Source organism: Microtus oregoni, unplaced genomic scaffold, assembly GCF_018167655.1.
Source record: "Microtus oregoni isolate MIOR12 unplaced genomic scaffold, Mior012 000024F_ref0000369, whole genome shotgun sequence".
NCBI classification, from domain to species: domain Eukaryota; kingdom Metazoa; phylum Chordata; class Mammalia; order Rodentia; family Cricetidae; genus Microtus; species Microtus oregoni.
In genome coordinates this window covers 29811370-29823435 of record NW_024543083.1, presented here as the reverse complement: position 1 = coordinate 29823435, position 12066 = coordinate 29811370, and the positions used below count along the sequence as shown (strand labels likewise).

Below are 12066 nucleotides of genomic sequence, written 5' to 3'. Positions count from 1 at the left end.
TTGGTCAAATCCTCTGAGGTAGCGTTACTATGTCCCTGGACCAGGCATGCCTGTGTACTCTGAGTACTCAAATATAGATATTGTATTACTACAGCATTGTGAAAATAAGTCCTCACTATAGACCTTTCTTGCCACATTGATTAGAAATTCAAATATCTCTTAAAGCTTCAAAAATACATCATACAAGTATGCATATTCATTCGCAAGTGGGAAAGAGACCTTAAATAAAAATAAATAAATAAAAATGTAGGTACAGAAATGTCACTGCAGCATAATTTATTTTTGCGCTTAAGTCACACAAGAACTTGAAATAAATGAAGACCACTACATGATGTCGGTGAGCAACTTTCCCAGCCCTACTTCCTTTCCTCTTTAAACGCACATGCTAATGGACAAGAGGGATTAGATGCAGTCTACTTTTTCTTCCATTGGCTGACTTTGTAGAGAATTATAAACCACGAAATGAAATTGAGTAAATGTTGGAAGTTTGTTGCAAGCAGCACCTTGAGTCAAAAAAAAAAAAAAAAAAAAAAAAAGGAGAGGGTTACTGGAGGCATGTACTCAGGACCAAGAGAGATAGCATTTGCTAGACATTGGCTCTTGCATGCCTATGCTCACATAGTATATGTATGTATATAATCTACATGCTACCCTTCATAGTGGTAGTTGATGGTCATAGAAGAGGAGGAGATAAGGTGGTAATATAGCCTTTTAAAAACTTATTTTATTTTATGTCTATAAGTATTTGCCTGGATGTATGTGCCTGGTGTCAAGGAGGTCAGAAGAAGACAGACATCCTGAAACTGGAGCACAGATGGCTGAGAGCCACCTTGTGGGTACTAGGACCCAAACATCGGACATGTGCCAAAACAAGTGCTCTGAATTTCTGAGTCATTTCTCCAGCCCTTAACTCACCCCTGGACCATCCGACAAGCAGCTGGTTCCCTTCCCCAATACACTTGCTGTCGCTCTAGTATTTCACTCTTCCAACCCTTTCTTAGGAGAAATTACCAAAGCTTTTAATTTCCTAGCAACAAGAACATCCTCTTACCTATAAGTCGTTTCTAAATGCCTGCTTCCCTTCCACCCTGCTCTTTCACTCTCAAAGGCAAGAAGAGTTGTTTGCCAATCTGCTTTCTCTCTAAGTTTAGTTTCTGTTTGCACACCTGCGGGGGAGAAGTCTTTCTGCCATGACTTTATTAGGAAAGAGTCCAGTTTTAATTTTATAGTAAGATAATTAGTATCTTCCCACCCTGCTAAATGTAAATTTGGGCCTTCTGTGGCTTATCTGTTAAAAGGGAATCATTAAACTGCCTTATTTCATACATAAAGCAGCCCGCATAACTTTCTTTGACTCTTCTATCTCAGAACTTAAAAAAGAATGCGGAATTCTTCAAACGAGCTCTTCAAATACAAAAGTGTGGGAAGTAAAAGATCAAAGAACAGCAATGAGCAGTCTAACCTAATAAGCTCTATTGATCGGGAAGCTGCACATATTCTCCATCTGAAAGCACAGTGATGAGAACCAGCATGGTTGACCTTAAATGCTTTGCAGCTGTGATTGGCTCATTCGGAAAGCAAACAGAACAGGAGACTTGCCAAGCACTGCCACGGTACCTCTGCTGGCCTGTCTGGCTGACTCAGTAGTAAACGGTTTTGTTCTGCAGAGCCAAGAGGATCGAAATGACTGAAATGTTTTAATGAATGAGAAAGAAGTAAGGGAGATTAACTTGTCCCCACCATCTCTAAGCAGTAAAAGCATCGGACTAAATTAGCCTGTCAACATGTGCTCCGGGCCAAAACTACACTTTTAGGGTATGTGCAGAAGACAAGAACTGACAGCCCAAAAGTAGTCCATGACAACCAGCAGTCAAACAATATAAGCTTTTAAGTACATATTTTAACATTTTACAGGTATCGACAGCTCATCATTGACGTTCACTCAGAACTTTACAGACCCCTTTTTCAGATAGAACATGGCATATTGCGTGCTCAGACATTTAGAAGTGTGTTTCTTTTATAATCACTAGTCAATTCAGACAAACAAAAACACAGACCTAACTTACCAAAACTTCCTGTCAGATTGGCACATATCACAGCCCCAAAGAATTCCGGATAATACTTCTTAATTCTTAAAATCACTTTCTGGCAAGCTGTGAATGGGTTGTCTCCTCTTCTCATATATTCTACAGCTTGGTAGCTAATTTAAATAGAGGTGACAACTTAATATAAGAGAACAGAATAAACACTAACTTCACCTTAGGCGAAGCTGACGTCAGAAAATCTGAACCAACCATACTGTCACACTTAGAATACCTATGAATGAACATGAGTCAGTAATTCCAGTTACAGCCTTAACATCAAGGCAAGCAAGCCCTGCTACAATGTCATCTCTTCAACTCATCCACCGTTAATTTCAGACGAGGACGATTATTTTTGACTTTGGCTGAGTAACTGTCATTTTAGTAATAGCAGTCAGAAGTCACAAATAGAGGTTACATTCGCATGGGGAAAGAAGCTACAATCTCGGGAGAAAATCCCGCACGTGTTCAGGACATCCAGCGGTAGTTTTTCTACTTTCCTCGGTCCCTTCACCATGGCCTTGCGTCAGTTCATTAAACACATCATAAGCCTTCTCCTCCACGAAGCAGTGAGGCACTTTTCATTCCCCAAGATAATGGTGACTCAAGGGAATGATTACAAACGAACTGGCGGCGACAACTACAAACCAAAATACCTTACACGGTCTCACGAAAGTCTCTTCTGCACATGAATTAGGAAAACACGCTACAAACATCGACTATGTCCTGACATGACACAACTCTTCTAAGCATCTCTAAAATTGACAAAGGTAAGAAGTCACACCTAGGCAGGAAGCGCAGTAGTATGTCGCCATCCCCCGTGGCAGCAGCTGCCCCGGCCGTATCATCAGCATAGGCCCCAGCTCCAGGTACTGGCGAGTCTCCTACACGACTTGGTGCGTAGAGAAGAGAACGATTTAGAAGAGGAAACCAAGTGTAAACTAAATCATGTTATGAACTGTTTCAAAATTAGGGGCTGCTTTCACAGCGCCACTGGTTACTGCTTTAAGTAGATTCCTCACTACATTGCATTGCTGCTTGGTTTTCAACTACAGTTTTCAGACAGCTGTGTTCATTATATGACTTGCTTTCCAGATAGATGTACAGTGTAACAAAACTGAACTATAGAAAAAGATTAAAATATTGGTTTGTCTAGAGTAGAGAGAGGGGAGTTGGTGAGATGATGGCTGGCAGAAAAAGAAAAGAAATTTTAATTAAAATGGGAGGAATAAATTCTAGAGATGTGCTACATTTAATAATAATACATTTGATATGTAACCACTAAGAGTATATATTTTAAAAAGCGTGTGAGATAATACATAAGTTAAACAGCTTGGTTCAACTATTTTACATGTTTACACATATGAAAATAGCACGTTTTGCTTCAAAACTACATCTTTTACTTATCAATTAAAATTTTAAACAAAAACTTGTCGTCAGTGTGTTGTATCGAATCACACAGATTTACAGTGACTGTTCTATTATTATACCTTTCTTAATGTCTGCAGTACTTGAACAGTTCTGAATTATTTTCTTACACTGTTTCCTAAGTAAGGTGTCAAACTTTGACCAGTTTCCCCTTTTAATAAACGTACTTAATGCCTTTGTTCTAGTTAAAACAACAACCTCCTACACAAGCACACACACACGCACACACACACGCACATACACACGCACACACACACACACACACTCCACTTCTGTTCCAGCCAGCAGAAGCCCTCAACCTGAAGTGTTGTACACACTGGTTGCATTGGCCGTGTGCTGTGTGTGCTCCTTCAGCCCTGTGTTCAGGTCCCAGTCTCCACTACCACTTGACTGACATCACTAACAACTCAGGATCCAGACTGACCCGACACTCCTGGACTCTGAAGCCCTGGCTGTGATGCTTGCTTTGGCCAGTCTCACACGGCACCATGCTTCCTTCACACTTGTCTGTTAGGGAAGGGTTTCAGTTTTGTATTTCGTACCCTATAGCAGCCCTCGCATATATAGCTTTACATTGGATACATAGCTGAGACGAGAAATCTGCTCTTGGGGAAACACTAACCCAGGTATTTTGAATTTTAAACCATTTGTAGATGTGCCCGCAGCGGTATGTCCCGTCTTATGGATTACAACCATGCCTAGAGGTTAAAAAAAAAAAAAAGTAAGTACCCAATGCTTCCTTTAAATATAGCCAAATAATGGATCAGCTGATGACTGCTGTGTTTGAGGGATGTTTATAATCCATCAAGTCTATGGTATTGTGTTTTTATATACTTATTCTATTAAGAAAATAAAATATGTTCTCTCCTTAATTACAGGTAGGATAAAAGGAAAAATTAAGAATATTGAAAACTGTATCAGTGATATTATCCTACGTTAATGACTTGGTTTCATAGTAGCATTGGCCAAAAAAAAGCAAAGAAAAACAAAACAAAACAAAACAAAAACCCCAAACTCATACTCTTACTCTTCAAATCTACCAGGTACTTTCAGTACCTTTTCAAAGGCAATTCTCCCCCCAAATCATTCAGTTTGATTAAGAGAACTTGTCAATAATATAGCTTAGAAAAATTATTACAAGTCATTTTATATAATAGCAAAATACATGAAATAATCAAAGCATTAAATATTAACAATTTGATAATCTACAATTTAATAGTCAATGGATATTTGGTGTATTGTGTAATTACAAAACTTTATACAGATGCTAAAACAAAATTATATTTATATATTACAAGCATAAATTTGTATGTGTTTAAGCTCATTATATATGTACATATGTGCATTTATATATAGTGAGAGAAAGATACACATAAGAAGGGTGTATTCACTTGGCATTTAAAATAATGAAAGCTAGCTAACTTCTAGAACATTAATAAAAATGAATATGAGCTACAGAATATCATAACTATAATAATCAATAAAATTGTATAAAAAGTGAATTACCAATAGTATCATGACCATGGATATCCACTTTTTTTTCAACAGGACTGCCCTTCTCCAAGACACCAGATGGTTTGTAGGGTCCACAGTATTTTGAAGGATCTGGTATAACTTTCTGTAAACAGGATTCAAGTGTTTTGGTTAAAAGGGTGTTTTAAGAATTGGCAAATAATTGTGTAAAACTGATAATCACTGGTTGTAAACCAAAAAGACATCAGTAACTAAGAGCTCAAAAATTCACTTAACCTTACGTGAAAACTGAGGATTCTCAAAATTGCATTCTATTGATGAGACAGATACAAGACAAAGACCAAGCCGATGGATGCCCTCTTTATATCCATTCAATTTTTAGAATAATGGCAGACATCAAGTTTTTTTTCTTAATTACATATTAGCCACAATGGAACAAGTACCTAGCCTAACCTTTATCTGTCACAATATGGTTCCCAGATGATAAATTCTGAGATTTCAAGAACAATCTGCTTTAAAAGCATGTTTACTTTCAATCTAGGCTTATAAGGTATCTAACTACAGACATATGACATTGTCAGCTCTAACCTTCACACTTGAGAACTGCCCACTCAACTTATAATAAACAAAACAATGCTGCCCAAAATATCACGTTGTAAGCATTTTATGAATTTGCGTTTGGTACCTCACCTCTTTGGCTCTCTTTAGCTTCCTGTAGCCTGCAAACCCTAGACTGACCCCTATGGTTGCAGCCACTATATAGTGGCAGTCTAAGACTCCTTTAAATATTAAAAGTACAGGGGCTGGAGAGATGGCTCAGTGGTTAAGAGCACTGACTGCTCTTCCAGAGGTCCTGAGTTCAATTCCCAGCAACCACATGGTGGCTCACAGCCATCTATAATGAGACCTGGCGCCCCCTTCTGGCATGCGGGCACACATGGAAGGCTGTACACATAATAAATAAATCAGAAAAAAATTAAAAAAAAATATTAAAAGTACAGGAATATACCAATACATTTAGATTGTCTGAACAGATTGGTATTATGTAAGCTAAATACTTAATACAGGTTCAGTACCCCTTATTTGAAAGGTTTCAGACTAGAAGTGTTTTGGATTTTTTTTTCTTCAGATTTTGGAATTTTTATATGTTCATGAGATATCTTATGAGTGGATAGATGTCTAAGCATAAAATTCACCTATGGTTTATGCCTATCTATATGATTAGTCTGAAGATTACGAATCTAGACTTTTAGTTGCACTTGTGATTTGATGGCAATTCATTGAATGAAGCAGCACGGCCTTTGGAACTTGCACTATGGCATTTGCTGGTGCTGAAAGAGTTTTGCACTTAAGATTTTTAGTTTAGGGATGCTCATTTTACTCACACCTATAACACTCATGCACAGGTTACCATGCAGCTGTTTTATGAAGATTTTTTTTTTTTGAGCTAAACCCTGAAAACTATGGTAATTAGGGTCTAAGGAAGAAACAGATTGGAGACTAAGAAATTCCAAAAAGGAATCTGTGTGGCAAATCATCTGTGGAACAATCTTTGTATCCTGTAAATGTGTATTGCTCTCATTGGTTAATTAAAAAAAAAAAAGACTGGCTTTTAGTTGGGCAGTAGAGATTGGGTAGGAGAGATGGACTAGAATTCTGGGAAGAAAGGCAGAGGCACTGGAGATGCAAGCAAAGTTAGAGGAAGCAGGATGGGTAGAATATGAGGTAGCAATCCACGAGCCATGTGGCAGAGGGTAGATGAGAAATATGGGTTAATTTAAAATGTAAGAGTTATCTAGTAACAAGCCTGAGCTATTGGCTGAGCATTTACAATAAATAAGTCTTTGTGTGGATATTTTGGAGTGTTGCCAGCACAGGAAAACTCAGCCTACAAAAATCAAACTGATTAATGCTAAAATTCCTAGTAAAGAAAATTGATCCCACGAATGACAAGCCAGAGACCTAGTCAAAATACGGGCAACGTACTGCATATATTTCACCAGGATAATGTCTAAGAAATATTTTAGACTTTGGATCTTGTTTCATGAAAATGCAAGCACAACAATGTTGATGGTGTCTACCCCATTCATCACACACAGTAAACCTTCAATTTACAAATTCCTGCCAGAGAGCAGGAGTCATCAACCCCAGGGAATCACTCAGCATTTTCAATTTGCTTTTTCATGTTGAATTCACATACATACTCTCCAATAATTTGGCTGGCAATTCCGAGCAAGCCAGTCTGAATGAAGAGCTTTTGAGGCACTGGTAGATAAATTCTCATTGGTAAAACCCATGCTTTCAGCAAACTTGGTGGCTGGAGATGAAAGAGAGAAGTATAAGCCCATGCATTTCTAAGGAAAACCATGCACTATTGGCATTCTGGGTCAGCCATCTCTCACATGGGGTATGGAAAGGCATCTGAGGAGGGTGGAACATGGGCTTTTTAAAGGAGTGTTTGGATGTAAGTAGTTTTTAGGGAGTCATTTCTGGATTTCAGCTTCCCTGTGTCTTTTCTATCACTGATCTATTGGAGACTTTTGGGCCGAGTGCACATTTCTGTGACTGCCTTACTTCTACCATCTCCCATTCCTACTCTGAAGCTTACCCCTGTCACCTCCAGAATTCTCTATCGCTCTAACTAGAGGAAAAAGAACCCAACAGACAAATGAATTCCAAAGACCAAAACACATCCTTCTCAGAGAGTCTGCAATTCTATTTCAAGCCTATTAAGGTTGCTTCATAAATATATTTATCATTATATATTTTTTTTTTTTATTCTAGGCTACTTTATGACCTTCTGCAATGGAACTTGGAAAGGACTCAAGGGACAATGTAATAGGAGTCTCGTACCTGTAGGAAGACAACTGATAGTGGCCCTGTTTCAATAGAGATCACTCACAGACAGATACTAACGTACTGTTCAAAATGCAGTCGAAAGACAAAGCAGGATTTAGAAGTAACCTATCCAGCTAACCAGACATGGAATAAAACAGTTGTTAATTTTAACTTGGATCTCCTTTGATCTCTACTTCACAGTGAGTTCTACATTTTTTTTTTATAGTGAGCATAGACAAAAAGACTAGAACAAAACTTCAGTAGGTTCAAAATACCTGACTCCCCTACTAAAAGCGTGTGTGTTGTATGCTCCAGGACTTTCCGAGCCACTCCAATTGCATTTTTAATTCTTCTGAGGTCTCCTACTGCTCCCACATCCATAGCAGTGCTGTAAGGCAACAATACAGGAAGATTTACGGAAGGCATTTTCTGTTGGTACTTGAGCAGAAAAATTGCATTTCTCTAAGCAGCAATATGTGGAAGGCTAAAACTCCATCTTACCACAGAAGCGAAAACAACCCGTAAAGTTCATGGATTCCCACAGACAAAATTAAAGAACAGAAAGTCAATTTACTGAATATCTCAACAGCTTATTTTAAACACGGCTTTTAAAAGAGGCCTTCAGGCTTCAGGTTACTGAAGCCACAGCAGGTATAGACGGCAGGTAAATCACTGGGTCAGGGGCACAGCTTTGGATTCTGGGCTTCTCATCAGCAAAAGCGACTTAACCACTTACTTCGCTGTGATGACCTACTATCAGGAGGACCTTTGGGCTTTGCTTTCGGGTTAACTCTTTGTGTTTAGGAAGGACAAGCATCATACACGTGGAGTGGGCCACACTAAGGCAACCTCGCACCTCGTTCTCAGAAGACCGTACTCCTGAAGATAAGCCAGCCTGACATGAAAGCATAGAGACACGTCCTGCAGAGTGTGCTTACCCGTCCATGATCATGGCATCCAGGGTGGTTTCCCCAAGTTCATCGGGACTTCCTCCATAGCCCACTGTGCCACCGCACTGCTGGCTCTCACACACAGCACAGCCATGCTCAACCGCATCCAGGGCAGAACCTCCAGACTCTAATGTCCGCCATGCTGTTAAATTCCAATAGGGCTCATTTATAGGCATATATTTTTCAACGTGAAATACAACAAGCCAAGAACATTTTGGAAGGCCTATTTAAGCTTTTTTTTATTCTTTAACATTTATACTATTAAGCCGAAATCTTAAATTATTTTATCAAATCGTACAAAAGTGCTGTATTATATCACTAGTTACTATTAAAAAGTCAAAGACCTCAGCTCTTAGTGGAAAGTGAGTATCTAACTACCTTATCAGTAAGTGTTTCTTCTCTCTAACAAATTCATCATCCTAAACTGGGCAATGGTGGAGCATGCCTTTAATCCCAGCACTCCGGAGGCACAGGCAGGCAGGCATATTTTTTGTGAGTTCCAGGCCAGCCTGGTCTACAAGAGCTAGCTCCAAGATAACTAGGGCTGTTACATAGAGAAACCCTGTCTTGAAAAACCAAAACCAAACCAAACAAAACAAACAAACAAACAAAAAAAAAAAACAAAAACATCATCTTTAGAAGGGATAACTGAAACTCTTTGGAGACAGTTGAACTGAACAGCATTTTCAGCTACAGCTTTAACATTTCTTCATTACTTTGCTTTGTGAGATTGGGTCTTACCATTAGATCAAGCCCAACTGAAAATCCACGCACAGCCAATGCATGTCTAGAAGTCTGGATTTCCTACCACAGCTTCCGGAAAGCTGGGGTGACAGCCATGTGTCACACATTAGATTACTAAACTATTCATAGCTAACTTGATAGCATTTGTGACAGCAAGTCTAGACACAATATCACAACAGCAAACGACGTCACTTGGGCGAATAAATCTCATCTTCACGCAGCTTCTGAGATATTATTTTCATTATAATTCTCGTTTTCAAGAGAAATGGATAGATGTGATTCAAGGCCACACAGTGTGTTTCAGAAGTTGCCCAGTTTCGAAAGCAGACACTTTCTCTAAGGTGGCCACATATTTATAGTGTTCTGGGGACATTCATGTAGAGTGGGTATGTCTTGAAAGGGCAGCCACTTTACTTCTAAGTCTTTGAAGATTTTTTTTTTTTATATAAGTGCCAGCTAACACAGAACTGTCCCCTGCACATGACATTGGACTTCCTTTGTTTATTATTAATTGTTTATTATAGTTGGGAGTCTCTTTTTTAGTCTGATTTCTCATTCTCTCTGATTCCTATGCATCCCCCACAACATACAAATTCTCCTACACTTAATTCTGTACCCAATTGTGCCCACAGATGTTTAATATGATAGCAGTCTCAAATGTGACAGGGTTGAGGGCTATAGGTTACAGACAGCCCCAAGAAACTTACGGATAATTTTAATGTATAATCAAGGGTGGAAGCTATCCATCAGTCTCAGTGACAAGGAAAACATGACAAGCAAGCATGGATCAACTGGAACCCAGAGAGTACTGGAGAAACAGAAGGCTTTCACAAGAAGTGGCATGTGGGAGACAGAACACATCATGGCAAAAGACTGAGTGGCACAAAAAGTAAGGCAGGTTACCCTTGCGGAGCAAAGCAGGAAGGCCTGAGGGTCACAGGTCAGTTAACATGGTGCTGGGAGCAATAAATATGCCTGAACCTAACATGCAGCAGTGGCAGGGAGTATGGAGAAAGGGTCAGGTGCCAAAGCGATGCAGGGAGAAGACTGGAAGGAGGCCCGGGTTCGGCAGCTGGCTCCGTCGCCCCTACGTAACTTTATTAGCAGGGCCGAGAGCAGCTTCCCGCAGAGGAGCTCGCACAGCGCGGCCACCCAACCCCGGCCGCTGCTCCGCACCTTCAGCTGTTGCATTCGTAAAAGGCCAAGTGTTGAGGACCAGCGGCAGGAGGCTGGAGCCCTGCGCCAGGGCGATGCCCAGCACCAACGGTAGGAGACGCAAAGGCAGATTCGACTTCCGCGCCATAGCAGAACGCCCAGCGGAGCAGCACGAGAAAAGTCCCAGCCAGCCGCGCGCCCAGCGGGCCAGCACGAGAAAGGTCTCGGCCAGCTGAGACTCTAAACTCGTGATTCTCCTTTGGTCTCCAGCCAACTCCCTCAACTCTCGCGAGATGAGGCCTTCTGCGGGCCCCTGGAGGCTTTTTTTTTTTTTAAGTCTGGTGCTTAGGTTCTGTACTGGCCAGCTCTGTGGAGCTTTATTTATTTATTTGTTTGTTTGTTTGTTTGTTTTTTGTTTCCTTTTGTGCTCATGTGCTGATACATATACACATTTAGTTCTTTGCTAAAATATAAAGTATACTACTTAGCTCTCAGTTAAAGGTAGATTGACCTCTTTGGAAATGAATATAAAATTATGCAACCTTGAGTGGCATCACACGAGCTTCCGATAGCTGACAGGTACTATTTGACTTCGACGTACTTGCCGACTTAGATGCACATTAAATGCTGAAAATCAGACCTAACTCATATTCCGGATTTCCTCAAAAACTGAAAACGATTCTGAATACAGGTGCCGTGTTTTTGCTTAGGACCAGATTCGTTCGACGTGTGTTTGACACATACTTTCCATCATTTCTTCACCATAGCCTTTTGTAGGACGTCCTTTCGTTACAAATCCCTGAGCTGGAAGGGAAGGACATGCTGGGCTAATAGAAACTTACCCTTACCTTGCCCACTGAAGTGCAGACTGCTCGCCTCCAGGCAGGAACGCTAACTCCATTCTTTTCAGAAGGTATTTTATTTTATCTTCATGCCTGGCACCATTAAGTACTAAATAAATGTTTGAATAAAAGGAGAAATGGGAGCCTTACATGCGTGGTACCGGCTGCTCCTTTTGATAATTCAGTTGGCGCGCAGATGTGTGAGCATGGACCAGTAATCCCATTGGGGCTCTGGGATGCTTGTCCATGTAGCTGAAGGAAGACATAATTTTAAAGAGCATCTATAAATCTATCCAGACTGGTAAAATATGAACTACATGGGAGTTGTGAGGCTTAGAAAATCTTCAAGGTTCTTGTTGAGTGGAAACCGAATCTGCAATTTAAACAGCATAAGATAGCCTAGAATTATCCCCAGGCAGGAAAGTGCTATTAAAAAGTTAGGTGTAATTAAAAAGAAACGACACATGATCTTTCTATGGGGTTTTGGAGGAGGCCCAAACTACTTGTGCTGTGCTAATGAGCATGAAGCTCATGCTAGGTGAGATGGGAAAGATG

General features: G+C 40.1%; 1 protein-coding gene across 2 annotated transcripts; it reads right to left on the bottom strand.

Annotated features, from left to right (window-relative positions):
- Window positions 1–261: 261 nt before the first annotated feature.
- Aga (aspartylglucosaminidase) lies at window positions 262–10870 on the bottom strand. 2 transcript variants are annotated; one of them, XM_041673846.1, is made up of 10 exons: window positions 10691–10870; window positions 8759–8912; window positions 8096–8208; window positions 7187–7299; window positions 5016–5127; window positions 4132–4207; window positions 2866–2973; window positions 2067–2200; window positions 1600–1661; window positions 262–503 (listed from the first exon to the last, which is right to left on the bottom strand). In XM_041673846.1, exons 1-10 carry the CDS (start codon window positions 10815–10817, stop codon window positions 414–416), a joined length of 1089 nt encoding a protein of 362 aa, XP_041529780.1. In that variant the 5' UTR covers window positions 10818–10870; the 3' UTR covers window positions 262–413. The 2 variants fall into 2 exon arrangements, with proteins under 2 accessions (XP_041529780.1, XP_041529781.1); XM_041673847.1 differs by lacking the exon at window positions 1600–1661 and having other exon boundaries at window positions 10691–10866.
- Window positions 10871–12066: the final 1196 nt, after the last annotated feature.